We start from the raw sequence: 17103 nt of genomic DNA, 5'->3' as shown, positions 1-17103 counted from the left end.
TTTGTTAGGTTGTCTTTCGTTTCTAGCAAACAGAACAAGACCAGACATTAGTTATGCTACAAACATTTTTAGCCAATTCCAAAATAACCCCGGTATAAAGCATTGGGATGGTTTATTAAAATTATTAGGCTATGTTTCTAAAACTAGAAATTACAAACTTAAATTACAATGCAATGAAATTCAAGTTGTAACATATTCTGATGCAGATTTCGCCTCTAACAGAGACGATAGAACTTCACTCGGAGGTCAGATTGTTTTCATTAACAAATCGCCGATTTCGTGGCGAACATTTAAACAAAAGTGCATTAGTTTATCAACGATGGAATCAGAGTTTATTGCAATGACAGAGGCCGGCAAAGAACTTCTTTGGTTTGATAGAATCATTGATGAATGTGTTAATAAGGGGGTAATTAATAAGGAGCACAAAATTAAATCTGTGTTAAAAGTTGATAATCAAGCTACAATAGATTTTGTGAGATCACCGATCGAAAATTATAGGACAAAACATATTGATGTAAAGCTTTTTTATATACGCGATTTAATTTATAAAGATATATTTGATGTTGAATTTGTTAGAAGTAAAAATAACATGTCTGATGTATTTACTAAGCCTTTGTCTCGATATGAACTAATAAAGTTCAATGAAAATGTTTTTGTAATGTAATTGCTTTTGTGATATCTTTAGTAATTTAATTTTTTGAAAATGTAGTAATGTGGGAAAAGTAAACTATTTTAACTATCGGGAACGGGTTAAAGTTATATATATATTTTTTGCGTTTTACAGTTTATATTTGTACTGTTTAAATGTGTTTATACCAAGTATTTGTATACTCGCCAAGGTTTTTCAATTTTTGCAGATTGAATGTGTTTATATGACATTGGACTGATTTTTTTTTCGAACTTGTTACTGACTTGGAAAATGGAACAGTTTGAACGGACTGGAATCGGATTGATTGATATTTTGTTATAAAAGAATTTGCTTGTTGTTGTATTTAACTAATCTACTAATCATGTTTATATTTATTCAAAATCTTTTTGTAAAACTAGAGCTGGTATTGAGATTTGTTAGGAAATGAATTATCTTTAAATGTATAAGAAAATAATGTTCATAAGATGGTGAGAGGGGGGGCATTGTTGGCCTAGCGCCCCTTATATAATAATTAACGAATTCATCTCACCACTTATCCCACCATAATATCAGTCACTTGCCTAATCATTGAGAAATTTTCAACGATGTTTTTCTTTCTTCTAATGCGGACGCCTGATGACGTATCTCGCACGTGCAATCGCCGATCTATGACATCACGACCTTCACGTAATCGGTGATGCATCGTAACAGATCGGCACGTGCCTGATGCTCATTGGCCAGGTGCTACGCTGGCGTGTATCAGGTGATTTGGCGTCCGCATGCAAATGAGTTAACTTACGATAAAAGGAAATGTTTCGAGTAGAAAGGAGACTTCTTCGGTGTTTTCTCTCTGGCAAGTTGACTTGAGCGTTCGTTTGCTTTTATGCAACGATGCGGGTTCTTTTTAATAGATATATAATAGATTGATATAGCTCAGCTCTAGTTCGCGTTGTTTCAAATGTTTTTTAATTTTATTTAACTAACTTTACTAAATGACCAAATAAATTTGGTTTTTATTTTTAAGTTGTCTTCAACTATTTTTTAATCATGCATTTCTAGTCATACATTTAATTAGGTTATTGCATTTAGAGGTTATTAGTCTTGAGCATTCTCTTGCTCATTAATAGTCACTTTATAAATGAACAAAAATAAAAAAACTCGCAGTGGATTTGAACCCGGATTGACCGCATGGAACCCCAGCGCGCTGCCCACATGACCACCGGGCGCTTGTTTACGAACAATCTCTACTAGTTAATAAGTTGCGCGTAAATCTTTAAAGGCTGTTTTCTCGGAATTTTATGGCTAGTGCGCTTTATTACTTTACCCTGAGAGTACCCTTAAGGGATACTACTAATCTGCCAAATCTCATCCCGATCTGAATTTCCGAGACCGTAACCTCTCCTTGTTAGCCATAGAAAAGGGTAAAAGAGAACCACTTTGAATCAAAAAGGGGACCAAAGAGGACCAGTTAGGATTAAAAAGAGGACCTAGGGAGGACCATTCATAGTTAAACCCAGGGAAGCACCAAAAGGCAAATTAGCTGCCTGGCACTAAATACGTGAAGATAATTCGTTAATTAACCACAGTAATGATTTTTAATCATAAATCCTTATCACCTTCTGCACAACTGAATTTTCTGTGCATTGAATTATATTATTTACACAAACATTTGGATGGGGGGGAGGTGACAAGCAAGCATGTAACTAACCATCTTACAGAGTAACTTTAATTGTAAAAATAAATTTTCTACAAATTAACAGGTAAAAACTGGCTAATTAAAAATAATCACCTAAGTGACCGATGAATTAGTGCATACCTAATAAAGACTTTTTAGATACAGTTATTACAGTAAACACCATAGCACATAGTAGTTTACAAAATTTTTCACATAACCAGTTTAAAGAGAATTCATTTTGATATAAGATACCGCAGGACAAGAAGACATAGTTTAGAGGCCAGGAGGTCCCCTCCCCCTCCCTTGGTTTTTATACATATTTCCAGCCTAAATATGGTAAGTTTATATACATATGAGAGTTTATGACCAAACACCAAAGCAGGAGGCAATTTCTGGCTCCGCTACTGACTAACTAAGTTCAAAAATATTAGAAGATTGCCAAATCATTTATTAGTATGCTAAGTATCCAAATCATTTCCTCATACGTATGTATTAGTCATTCGGGCACCAAAAAATATTGTAATGTCTTCATGTATATATAAAAATTAGTGAGAAAGAAATTTTTTTATTAAAGTCACCACACCCAAAAATATACAAATGCTGCTCAAACAATAAATACACTGAATGTAAACTCGAGTCTGCTTTTACTGCATAACTTAATGTAATAAATAAATGTGTAATTTCAGATTCATAGAGCTATATTTTCAAATTGAAAATACTCATTATGAGTATTTTAAAAAAAATAAGGATACAAAGTTTTAGTTTTTAAAATAAAATAAAATAATATAATTTGAGGTAGCACATGTCAAAACAGCTTCCAATTTTCAAAAATATTAAAATAATTACAAGATACAAAAGGATTGAAATATTGAACACAAGAATCACATTTTCGCGAAGTATGTTCACTGTTGGCATAATTTCTAAAAAAAATATTCTCTAAAACTAAACATGACTAAAATTGAACATAAAATATGCTAGTCTAGGATAGCATATGTGAAATCAACATTCGATTGCGCAAAATATCAAAATATGTACAAGATGCAAAAAGATTTAAATCTTAAACACAAGAAGCAATTCTTTGCGAAGTTCAGGAAAGTCCAATGCTGCTATGGTTCCAAAAATAAGAAAGTTTATTATCTATTAAAATTAAACAAAATATAAGCTAATCTATGGTAGAGTATGTCAAAATAACTTCCGACTACCAAAAATATCAAAACATTAACAAGATGCAAAAAGATTGAAATCTCAAACACGACAAGCAATTTTCCGCGAAGTGCGAGTAAGTTCAACGTTGCCATGGTTTCGAAAAAAAAAAGTAGTTTATTATCTTTTAAAATTAAACAAAAAATAAGCTAATCTATGGTGGAGTGTGTCAAAATAACTTCCGATTGACAAAAATATCAAATTATTTACAAGATGCAAAAAGATTGAAATCTTAAACACGACAAGCACTTTCCGCGAAGTGCGAGAAAGTTCAATGTTACTATGGTTCCAAAAATAAAAAAGTTAATTGTCTATTAAAATTAACCAAAAAATAAGCTAATCTAAGGAGGTATAACGTCAAAATAACTTCCGATTGCCAAAAATATCAAAATATTTACAAGATGCAAAGAGATTGAAATCTCAAAACCCAACAAGCAATTTTCGGCGAAGTCCAAGAAAGTTTGATGTTACCATGGTTCCGAAAAAAAAAGTAGTTTAATATCTATCGGAATTAAACATAAAATAAGCTAATATACGTTAATGAATGTTAAAATAACTTTTGATTGTTAAAACATCAAAATATTAACAAGATGCAAAAAGATTGAACTCGCAAACGCAGGAAGTAATTTTTCGCGATGCTACATATCGAACACATGTTCAGAAAATTGCACTGATGAAAGTCAAGGGCGTACGAACTTGTGAGAAATTTCAGTAGCAAAATGCTTTGATTTGACATCATAACTCCTCCTTCAAACCTCTCCATTTGCTAGGTTTCCATGTTACAGCGGTTGAAGGAGGAGTAATGACGTCAATCTGAAGCGAAATAATACCAGAAAGTCAGGTTCAATAGAAAGACGGCGCCGCGGCCGCATGTTCGGGCGTAACAAATGTCAGCACACAATATCTTTTAATGTAATGAAAATTTTTCAAATCTGATTTTTGAGTAAAAACAATATAAAAGCGAACTAAACGGACCAAAATGTTAAAAAGCGGTTTAAAGCGGACTTTACCCTAAAAAACGGACTTTGGCGGGAAAAGCGGACCATTTGGGAGCCCTGCTGGTTCAGTAAACCAGCAAAAAATGTGCATAGCTCCCTTAGCATAAAAAGTGATCTTCTAAGCTTCTTTGCATGCCATTGTAGATAAGATTATTTTACATGGACAGTAGCAAAATATGAACGATAAAAGTAGTCTAAATAAACTAAAAATATATACAAGAAATACAGGGTACATACACTTTTTGAAAACTTGATTAGATTTACAAAATTCTGAAAACCTACTTCAATGCAGTGCCAACATCTTGTTTAAGTTCAGTCAAAAAAGCAACCTTGAACTGATGTCTCACAAACAGTAACTTTAAAAAAAAGCAAAAAAATGATATTATGATAAAATATCACTATATAAGTAAAAAGGAAAAATATAGTAAAGAGGAAAATAATAAATAACTATATGACAAAATATATATACACAGTTGGACCTCGATTTAACTAATTCATCAGGACTGAAACTTTTATATGTTAATTTGGGGTTATTCATAATATCGGAGTGAGGGAAAAAAAATAATAATAATTGCACTTTCTTTACCTTTTAGCCCCAATAAGCAACTGCACAAGAACATCCATAATTAGAGAGTGTACACTTTCTATTCAGCACTCTACTACTTACTACACACTAGTTGGTTTGAAATTTTATTGTACTGTGTAATAGATTTTGACAATTTCTTTGATACTTCACTCGAAATAGTTCTCTTTCGACTTTATGAGGGAAGAAAATACTGTGTCATTTACAGCATGCTGCATGAGATATGTTTATAGTTTCCATTCCATGTAAAGTAATAGAAAAATTGCTTTCAGCAACAGATTGGCTATTCATTGGTTGCCCATTCACTCGTCAAACATTGCTGATTCCAAGAAAAGTCTTTTTCTGCTTTGCAAAAGGTGGATATATCACTTGGGAAACAATCCAATGTTTCTTAACTCAATCATAAAAAAAAAAAAAAAAAAAAAGTTTGTGCGTTGTTAAAATAATTTTCTAATTTGGGGTTTGATAATCAGTAATTGGGGGGTTTTGTCTTCAGTCAGGGGAAAAGAAAAATTCGCGAAAACGTAAAATTCGTTAAATAGGGGTTTGTCAAATCAGGGTCTGAATGTATATACATATATCAAAATTAGACAGAAAAAAATGTCTTTGAGGAGGAGAAAAATGAACAATCTATTTTTAGGAAAAAGTTTTTCTTCTTAAAATATAATAACTATTACTCGATAATATATGTATATTATCAATAATTATTATTTCTTAGTTGAACGTTATCAACTCTAATCATATGCAGTATGTAATAGTTACCACAGTTAGCATTAAAATGACAAAACTAAAAACTTTACCTGATGTGTTGTTTTATTTAGAAAATCCCTATGGTTTTTTATGCGTCGGCTTTCATGATGGTAATACGTTTGAGCTAACTCGTAAAAAGCATTTTGCAAGCTGGAAAAAAAGAAAGAAATCAAATAAGACAATACACTTTAAGCAAAAGAAATTAAAAATAGAAGAACACATACCGCAGTGTGTAACCATATAAATGATCAGAATGTGGCAAAACAAATAATGTTTTTCCCGACAGATCACAGGCACTACATAAAGATGCTGCTCTCTCAGATGCAATCTGATCATCAGCTGCAAATATATGTTACACCAAGATAGTATTAAAATTTGCAACAATTTATTATGCTTGTAGTATGTATTAAAAAAAAGCACAAAAGTTTAAAGAGAAACATAACTATCTTAGTTTTTAAAACGATCAAAGTTAAAATAATAGACCTCATACGCTTGCCCATTAATCCTTTGTAGGGGTGCGACATCGATGTCAATATTCAGTAAATTACCGCCCATTAGCCAGGGAGAAAGCAGAATTACGTGAAATACACCGCCAGCTCAGTCATTTCCAGCCGAGGATTGCAGTTTCGTGCTTATTTTATTAGTTTCGTGGCTTCCTTAAGAGGTTTTCCATCTCCAGCTCAGACACTTTCCTATGCCGGGCTGATGAGTGCTAATAAGCGCGAAACTGCAGTCCTCGGCTGGAAATGACTGAGCCGGCGCTGTATTTCACGTATCGATGTCTATGTTTTTGTCAAAGCATTAAAATATTGATCACTGATGTATCAGCCTTTGATGTTTTTTTTTTCTTCTGATGTTGATGTTTTACAGTTAAACCAGTGTTGAGTTTTTGATGTGCCAAAAACTAGTCAAAAACCAAAACAACCTGCTGAAATCTATCAAGTATTAACATCACTATTATCAGGGTGGCGACAGGAACTGTGAAAAAAAGTTCCCTGACTTTTCCCTGATTAAGTTCACCAAATTTTCCTGATTTACGTTACCAATGATAATGGTTTTCTTTCTTTGCTCTACTTGAAATCCATTGTATGTTTGTATAAAATGCAGTATTTTAAATGTTTTAAGTTGTGTAAAGTTGTTGAACTAAAGATATATTTTAAAAAGATGCTACTTTTTTAATAAAATGGTTTTAAAAAAAACATATCAAGTCAATTTTTTGAGGGGAAAAAAGCCTACAAAACAGCATATTAAATTTTTCTACATGGAAAGATTATAGAAAATTAAAAAAAAAAAAAAATACTTTACTTCCAGAAACCACTTAGCATAAGAATTTTAAGAAACTATTAAAATTACTCTTAAAAACATATGTGTATTTATTATAGAACTAAAAAGCAATTGAAATTATTTTGAACTAAGTTTTCAAACAGTATAATAATTGTTGCAAGAATAACAAGTAATAGTGAAATAATAGAAGTAATATAGTTATTCTTATATAACTAATTGACCTATTTATGCAAAACAGATGAAACCATTTGACATTCATTCATAGGGAGCTTTTCTCTAATCAAGAACATAGGTTTAAATGAATGAATACAGCATTTTAACAATAAAAAAATAAAGATATTTACTTAGGTGCACAAGTTAACTCTATTTCAAATGATTTCAGTATGTAACGAAAAAAAAATCTTAGATTTCTTTTGTAACAAACAACTTTAAAATGCAAGGAAAAAAATCAATTAGTTAATTTCAAAATATATAAAAGAAGAATAGAACTTGGTTATAAATTAAAGAATCACTTAAGTCTGAAGAAAAGAAAACCATTATAATCTGCGGTGACAACAAATAGTATAACGTCAAAAAACAAAGTTTTTTTAATTGAAAGTTCAATTTTAGGAATTAAATTAAAAACGCGAAGAAGTAATAACTTTTAAGCTTTTATAGTATTAATTCAAAAACCAAAGATTTCTTCTTTAAATCGTGATTACAGTACGCTAATTACTTCGAGACAATGGAATAAAGGCAAAGGAGCTAAGGCATTAATGAAGGCTTCCTCTTTGCCTGTATGGCTGTGTATTTTACGTAGCATTGAAAGCGTAAAAGGAAATTTCAAGCTAGGTAAAATAAACAACCTAACAGACACAGAAGCAATCTTAGGAAGTTCATCCTGTGGTTAATAAGTAAGATTCAATACTGTGACGTAGAGGAAAAAAGATGTACAAATATGCGGCAGCGTATAATCGCACCTCATTAATTTTACTTTTTTTTTTTGAACAGATAATTGGCGGAAAATGCGTAGGGAATTAGAGTACTTAATTTTGTAAAGCAAAAAAAAAAAAAAAAAAAATTCTTCATAAAATCAATTTTCCCTGATTTTTTGTTATTTTTTCAAAATTCCCTGATATTTCCCTGACTTTTCCCTGATTAATAAAGTTCCCTGACTTTTCCCTGATCTCCCTGATCTGTCGCCACCCTGATTATATACAGTCATTACTAACATTTTTTATAAACACCAGTCGCAGAAAGTTTGGTAGCAGTCTGCAACATGCTTAGCAAAAAAAACTAAACTTTTTTTTAAATAATTTCATTTGAAACATAGCAGGAGGTGACCCCCCCCCCCCCAAGACAATGGCATACCTCCCTCAAACTCTATGAAGCACTCTCTTTCTCAAGAAAAAGATCCCATTGAAATTAAGATAAAAAACTTTTCAAATTACCTTCACCTAACTTCAATCCTCCCTTCACCTAAAAGTTTTGACGGTGCAATCTGATGCTCACCCTCCCTTCGGTAGGCACCTGATATTTGCAAATATGCACCGACTACTGAACGGGGATCGGTCCCAAGTTTTTCAGTGAAAAATCAAATAAGTTTGTGAAAACTCAATTAACTTTGTGAAAAATCAAATACTTGAGTGGGGGAGGGGGGTTGAAAAACAAAATTTCAAAATTTATACAAGTACTAATGTGTTCGGAATAGTACAAACTGCACCATTGAAACTTTTAGGTGGGTGTTTTTGTGGTATTTTTTTCTTTTTTCTGTTGATATCATTCTTAAAGGTTTTTCTAGTATGGGGGGGGGGGGCACCCAGTGGCATCACTCTCTAGGAGAGGGTCTAATATCTATACACCATTCCACATTATGTTAAATTCGGCTATAAATGTTAACTGGAAATGTTATATGCATATATTTAAAATAATTGAAACAAAAAAAGAAAATTCAGGCAATGGTTCAACATTTAACTTTTGAACACTCTTAAAAAGCATTGAATTTTGTTCAATACTTCTAAATTTCGTGATTTTAATAAAAATAAAAAGAGATTTTATTTATTTACCTCTTAATAAGAGTACTAAACATCAAAAATTTGAAAAATCCTGATTCTCATAGTGGATGCAAAGAGATTGCAGTTCTCAAAGAGAAGACTTCAAAAGTATAAAAGCAGCTTTAAAAGAATTATTTTTTAAAGATTATTTTAAAATTGCATTTTAGAGGCCTTGGAAAGAAATTTCCATTTCTTTCAACAATCACTCCCATTTCTAGTCCTACTTTACCTAACCCCCTGCCTCCCTCCTCTTGTCAGAAGCCAGTTTTCTATAAACATAGTTGTGATGTCAGAATTCTTGATATTACCCCTCTTTTCCTTGTCACAATGTCACAAATCCCCCTCCTCCCTCAAAGTGTGACATCATTTGTAGTCAATATCTTTATAATTATTTGCCAATGCTATAAGGGAGCAAGTACCACCTTTGTGTGCATGAGACAAACGCTTCTGTGCTTTTCTGCAAGTAGTTATAATGTGACTTGCATTAGGCTGGCTTTAAGGAACAGTAATAACACATAAATAAAAGGTATAATTATATCACATTCATATCACAAAACCAATTTCATCAATCTTATCTCTAAAATATAAATAATAATTTTGATTTCAAATTATACTCTTGAAAATATCAAACTTACTTCCTGGCAAAGCAGCTCTCTTTTGAATAAGAACTAATGCAACTCGTGTACTTCGTCCCTGTAGGTTTTCCCTAGAAGAATTTCCCATTAAATTAAAAATAAAAATATAGGGAACAGTAAATGTTTACATTTTATGAATAAAAAATATATCAAAAAAAAAAAAAAAATAATAATGATTAAAAAAAAAAAGCTTTTACATGCTGAAAATTTTAGTAGTCCTTATTTTTGAAAAATAAATAGTCTTTTCTACTTAATGTGATCACTTACAAACACAATGATTTTGATAACAATAACAATTGATAGCAATAAAAAAAAATAACAAAGTTACACAGATTAAACAATTTAAGCCACACAAATTAAGTTTCAAAATAAAATTTAAAAAAATTCATCTTATACTCCCATGTATTGACTGCATCTTTCCTTAAAAAAAAAATGCACTCACTCAAAAATCTCTTTATTGATTGTCTTACCTTCCAGGAAAAAAACGGACTGGTTAAAATTGTCAAAAGCCTTTCAGAAACTGATTCATAAATTTCTCATAATCAATATCTTTTAAGACATCAAAGCAGTGTTGTACTCCACTCGACACTCCATGTTTCAACACTTTCAATCTATTCTTCATTTTAGGATTGTTAAGATTTGACACAACAACAAGATATTCTTCATATGACTCATCAGTCACATCCTCTGATCGCTTTCCCATAATAATCTGAAAAACTCCCGATTATTTTAACCTGGAAGCTAAAGAGATATTTAAATCCACCTATGGCTTGAAATTCTCAAGATTTTACATCTGGAGGATTTTCTTTTTAGCTTCCTGATTAATTTTCTTCAAAATTTTAACTAAATGAAGCAGTTTCTGATTGTTTCAAATACAAATCCTGATTCAAAAACCAGTACCATAAAACAATGAAGGAATCACATAAAGCATTAATTTTGGTGCAGAAATAAATAGAGAAGTTCATGACGGACTGATTTGGATAAAGGATTGATAACATTAACAGTGATCATATCAAGCAGAGTCATATCAAGTAAAGAGCTAAGGGAAATCTGACAGTTATGAAATTTATGAGATTTTTACTATAAAAATGAGCATTGCAAATACAGTAGACCATCGTTTCATTATACGCCGTGTCGATTATACGCCGTTTAAGATTTGACAACTTTATTTTATTTTACCCGGATGAGTTTCGGTTTTACATGGATGCGGCAATGCGAACAGATTAATTTTTCCTCTCATTCAAAATCCAAACTCCTAAAGATTGCATAACGTAATCAACTGCATTTTGGCATGCTAATAATCCAGCTTGGGCCACGGGAGACATTTTATGCCACTGGTTCCAGAACTCTTTCCAGAAGTAAAGTTATCAAACTCACACAGTTCAGAACTCACTGGAAGAAGAGCTTTTAGGAGTGACAATGGAGGCCGAAATTAACAAGGATGCCGACCTCGGTGACGCACAACCAAAAACGTTCACAATGAAAATTTTGAGCCATTCCTAGAGAATAGAAATGATATTTCTGATTTGTTGGTAAAGGAAGGTTCTATCATGGAAATGACGCAAGTGATCATGGATGCATTAATGCTCTGCAAAGAATTACAGAGAAAAATTCCTAATGACTGCTAAAAGACTATCAAATCCAGCTCCTCTTTATAAACAGAACACAAAATTAATTTATGTTTTCTTTATGCATGTTGTGCATAAAAGTCAATATAAGTACACATTTAACTTATTATACAATTAGTCACCAGTCATCACTAGAATGAATTATTTTTTATCTACAGAACCAAACCCCTATTTTAACACTAGCATTAAGTCTCAATTTACTCGGCATTTTCGTGGAACGTAACCTCCGCGTAAAACGAGAGTCTACTGTAATAACAATTGAAAAATTAAATACAGCATGTGCCGCTTAATGTGATCATGGTTAATGTGCAAGTGCATAAACAAAAATAGTATAGCAAACAAAAATGAGCGGTTTTTATAGAAGTAAGATACAACGGGTAAAATAGTGATTGGCTTGTAAAAGCTTAATAACAGTTAAAATGCATAGTTTTTTTTTTTTTTTTTTTTGTCTAGTGCAGAAAAATTGGCAGATATGGCATTATATTCTAGTGCTTAGAGGTTGAGCAAAAATAAAAGCACCTGATGATTTTTCAAGGATTTCAAGAAACTGATTTCATCAGAAAAAACTCATTTAGAACTCTGAAGTATCAATTAGTAGACACCTACTGCAATTTACATGGCTAATTTGAAATTAAAAATAGAGAAGATTTGGAAAAACAGTAAACATGCAAGAAAATCATGCTGTCAGTACAGAAAACAGGCAAATTGGTAAAAATTCTGAAAACTGTCTACAGTTCAAACAAATGGAAAATGAACAAGGGATTAATATAGGAAATGCAAGTTGTTTTAATTAAGAGTTATTATTTTTATTGATATTTATATTTCTACATTTTATTTATCTTCTCTACATTTTCAAAGTAAAAATTTCTTTGAACTTTTATTTTTATGACACCGAGAAAATACGTTGAAAATATTTGTTGGTAGTGACACAGAAGAGCATTGAAAGATGTTAATTGGGCCAGTATTCTGGCTTCTTTTATGTTTCAACTTTGACAAAAAAAAAAGAAACATGGGATTTCAAAGTCACATAATTTAAAATGCTTCAAAGTAGACGAGGCATTTTATCTGCCTAACTGTGCTTCACAGTAAGGCAGATAAACAGTAAACTCAGGAGCCAAACTCAGGAGCTCAACAGCCAAAAATGGCAGAAGAAAATTTTAATTTGTCTCATCATTCAATTGCATTGAAAATAATGTGGCTATACCCCCCCCCCCCCCGTCCCTATCCATGCTCTGCCTTTGAAAAATACATGTGCTTATGAGTGAAAGTATATGTTTGTTTTCTTCACATAATAAATAATAATAAGGCCTACTACAATGATGAGGTTTGGACAGCAGAGGAAAAAAAAACTTGTGAAATTCTTCAACAAAAATTAATATCATGGATTAAGTTACTCAAGGAATAATTAGCATATAACAGATTAAAATCTCTTTTCAACAGAATCATACTTAAAAATCTTTTGTGCTCAGTTCATTTATATATATATATATTACATTCATAGCAAATAAAAAACCATATAAAAAATTTGAGGCATATTCAAGTCTTTCAAGATAAAGATACTTTTTATCACTTTTAAAAAGTGCCTTAGTTAATGAATTCCTGTAGTTTGAATACCTCATGCGGGATTCCCGAATCCCGCAGGATTTGGGATTGGGATTTCGGGATTGGAAATCCTATTGCCGCCCCTCAAATTAAACTGAATTTCTAGTTGAATTCCAAACTATGCTTTGCATATTCAAACACTGGTACAAACTCTAAATTATTGTTATTATTTTTAACATTAAAGCTGTGTATCTTATGGCACTGAAACAAATATTAGAACTTTTGAAAGAAAAATTCATTTTGAAATTTGCCGCCCTTAAAATCTGCCGCAATAGGCGGCCGCCTACCCCAGGAGCCTGATAACCAGAGACAAATTATTTTCAAAGTTCAATTTTGTTAACAAGAAAGACATTGTACAGATGCAGCTTAGTAGACAAGAAAAGCAAATGGAGAGTAGCAAATTTGAAATATACATAATAAGCAAGTCTAGGCTTCAACTTCAGAAAAGAAACTAACCTTAATAATTCCAATTTTTTTGCACATTCTAAACGTTTTTCCGCCCATGATGGACAGTCCCAATCTAAATCAACAAACTGAACAGCAACTGCTGGTACTTGTGATAAATGCTTGGACAACCAATTGGATTTTAAAATTCCTTTTGGAACATATCTGTCATAAGTTGCACGCTGAAAAGAAAAGAGCATTATTAGACATGATATTAACCCTTTTTTCCCCTAATAATACATATGTTTTCAAATGACAATGTGTATATATGCAGTGAAATTTTTCAAAGTGAATTGAACTAAAATAAAAGCAATAAAAATATTATGAAAATTAAACACAGGTTTATACTGACCTTTCTTAATTTAACCTACAGATCTACAAAAACATGAAACTTTCCAGACACAGGTTATTTAAAATCATAAATTTTGCAGCACTTTACGGTTGTTTGGAAAATTAGAGAGTCATATGTTTGTACAAATAATGTACATAGCAAACTTTATACTCGTATCACTTTGATTTGATCTGAAAATGGTTAGCAGCTAATTTTTGGTTACAGCTTGATTTCCCATTCCTTTTGTCAGAACTGGAAAGAATTTCTTTTTAACATAAGTAGAGCAATTATTAATGTGATTTTTTTAAATATAATTTTTCGATAAAGGGCTAAATTAGGCATCAATGATATTGTAGATTGAGTGTGAAAGTAGGATGCCCATACTGTAAAAGATGCACTTTTGTCATTATGACTGAAAACTGTAAAAGAAATTTTGTGTGAGGATGTAAATTGAACAGACAACTTATAAAGAAATCAATACAAAAATGTTGTAGTAAACTAAATCAATACAGTAGTTAAAGAAACAATACTTCTTAAGATGACATTCATTACTCCAACAAACCTGTATAAGATCGCACTATTAAAACAGTTTTGGTATCATACAACATCATATTCAGCAAGTTTTTGTTACCCCAAATCAGAGGCATACGCAGAGCTTTAGTAATGGAGGTACCACAACTTGGGGGTTTAGATAACCTCCAGAAAAGGGGTACAGAGTGGCGAGGAGCAAAAATTAGGTGAGTGTAAGACGTTGGTGGCATCTGAAGATTTTCAAAGGAAGATTTTTAAAATGGAGTCAGTGAGTCAAAGTTAAAACTGAGAATTGGAAATATAAACTTGATTGTAAGCATAATATTCACGAAGGAATGGGGGGATCGGGGGTTTCTCCCCCGAGAATTTTTTGAAATTGTAGTCTTTAGAAATTCATTTTAGATTATCTTTGGTAATGTTTAGGAGAAAAGGTTCAGGGACGCTTCCCCCGTTCATTTTTTGAAGTGGAAACTTTTAAACACGTAATTGTTATCCCCGATTATGTTGAGAAGTAGGGGTTAAGGGAAAGACCCCCCACCCCTCCTCCAAAATCTCTCGAAACTGTTCCTCTGACATAGCACTTTTAGATGATCTTTGATGATGTGAGGAGGAGTTATTCGAGGGCTCTCCCTCGGTATGTTTTCGAAATTGATCGAAGAACTTGAAACAAAGTTCAAGATGATCTTCAATGATGTTGGTGCGAGCGGAGCACTCTCCCGGAAAATTTTCGAAGTTAGTTTTTGAAGCGCAATTTTCGGACGATCTTTGATAATGTTAGTGGGCAGAAAAGTTTGTGAGACCGCCTCGGTATTTTCCGAAATTGAAATTCCAGAAATGCAATTGTAGATGATCTTCAATAATATTATCAGCGAGTTTGGGTGCATTCCCCGGAAATTTTTTTGAGATTGAAGCTTTAAAATAGAAATTTTAGATGATCTTTGACGATATTAAGTTGAGGGGCGGTTTGAGGATTCCCGAAAATTTTAGATTCAGTTCCTAAAAACGAAATTTAAGACAATAATGTTGAACAGAGTGCTTTTTTCGTGGATTTAGGTTGAGCATTTCTTGGAGATTTGAGTGGGAGCGCTATCTTTGAAGTTATTCGGAATTGACGTCCTAAATGTGTAAAAGCCACTTCTGATGCCGATAGTGGAAAGGATGGGATTTGGGAACTCTCCCCTGCCCTTCTTTCAAAATCAAAGTTTCAAAAATGCTCTTCCAGGCTACCTTTGGTAACGTAATGTGAAGGGATAAGTTTCGAGGACCCCTTCCCTCCTTTTCTTTGGTAAGTCTTTATCTTCGTTTTTGTTTTAATTACTGATGAAAGTATTGTGCAAACCCCTTCCCGAGTTTTTTTTTTTTTTCAAAACCATTTGAGTGTCATGGTTATAAATAATGGAATTTCAATTTCCAGCCTGATATTTTTATTTGTTTAAAATACAAGCGTTTGCGTCTCAGTAAAAATACTTTTAACATTTTAGACTGTTGTATTACCTTTTAGTGATACAAGAGTGGCACTTGCCATGAGTGCAAAAGGAAGAGGAACCATAACTTGTCAAGATTATTTCAAAAAAAGCATTATCAGTTTAAAGTTGATTACTTTAATGATTTTTTCGAAGAAAATCGGTTACAATAGAGCTAAAGAAAAAAAAAAGACACTCATTAATACCCCTTCCCTGAAAAAGGAAGAACTTTGCATGCATGACCCATCTCCTGGGTCTGCTTAATACTTCTACATTATAGTGACGTAACTGGGAGGGGTAATGGACTAATTTCTGCCTCAAATAATTTCTCATTATCGAAAAAAGGGCGTCATTTTAACTCTCAATGTGAAAGGAAATATTTTGAAACATTATTCAAATACAATACAATATACCGGGTGGTTATTAAATAAGTATCTCTATTTGGAGCAGCCTGTAGCTTGAAGGAATCATCCGATTGAAATCAAAATTGGAATACTTACTAATCTTGAAGGGGGAAGAAGGATGGTGCAGTAAAAAAAAAATTTCAAAATTGGCCTACAAGTTGCACGTTTAAATTCATAATGTGTAATACAAGACGAAAGAATTAGCAAGAAAACCTGGGTGGTTTCTTTACTAATAATAAAGTTGAAAGGCTCTCTGTCTGGATGTCCGGAGGATGTCTGGATCTCTGTGACGTGCATACAGTGGCGGATCCAGAGGCCTGTTTTGGGGGGGGGGGGCGATTTTATCCATGGGCGATTGGTCCACAAAAAATTTGGGGGGGGGGGGGGGGTCAGAGAAGTCACGGGTGGGGGGAGGGGGGCAGCGCCCTTATTTATTTATTATTTTATTTTAAATTTTATAAAATTGGGCTATGGTATTTTTGTTGTTGGTTAAATGATCGTCTCAAAAAAAAAAAAAAAAAAAAACCTAGGGACACGACCTGAAATCTCGAGACAAATATCAACAGTAGACTTCTTTCTTTCGATTCAAAGCTCCAATTTAATCTTCATCAAAAAACGTGACAAACATTTAAAGTACCCTTATTAAGTCAATTCTTCTTTCTTTAAACACGTGAATCGATCAGCACCAGCATTTTCCAGTCGATCTATAACTTTGAAGTTAGAAAAACGGAGGGGCAGTGCCCCTTTGTTTTTGAAAAGGAGGGGCAGTTGCCCCCACGAGCCGCCTATGATTCCATCCCATCCGTTCTCACATGCGCTCAAAAGTATCGGACGCACAAAAGCTATTTCGTTGCGAAGATCATTCATGAGCTTTTAAATTGAGTCTTACAAATAAAGGAAATACATTCCCT

At 32.7% G+C, this 17103-nt stretch overlaps 1 protein-coding gene across 2 annotated transcripts in view; it reads right to left on the bottom strand.

Annotated features, from left to right (window-relative positions):
* LOC129235297 (trafficking protein particle complex subunit 11-like) overlaps window positions 1-17103 on the bottom strand; it is a 121265-nt gene that overhangs the window by 91726 nt on the left and 12436 nt on the right. For both annotated transcript variants that reach the window (XM_054869026.1, XM_054869025.1), the window contains exons 3-7: window positions 13476-13645; window positions 9790-9860; window positions 6062-6176; window positions 5888-5987; window positions 4787-4860 (exon numbers count right to left, since the gene is read on the bottom strand). In XM_054869026.1, coding sequence (XP_054725001.1) covers window positions 4787-4860; window positions 5888-5987; window positions 6062-6176; window positions 9790-9860; window positions 13476-13645 — 530 coding nt within the window. The remainder of the gene's footprint in view (window positions 1-4786; window positions 4861-5887; window positions 5988-6061; window positions 6177-9789; window positions 9861-13475; window positions 13646-17103) is intronic.

This window comes from Uloborus diversus, chromosome 2 (genome assembly GCF_026930045.1).
Source record: "Uloborus diversus isolate 005 chromosome 2, Udiv.v.3.1, whole genome shotgun sequence".
Lineage (NCBI taxonomy): Eukaryota > Metazoa > Arthropoda > Arachnida > Araneae > Uloboridae > Uloborus > Uloborus diversus.
This window is presented reverse-complemented; position numbering and strand designations above follow the sequence as displayed.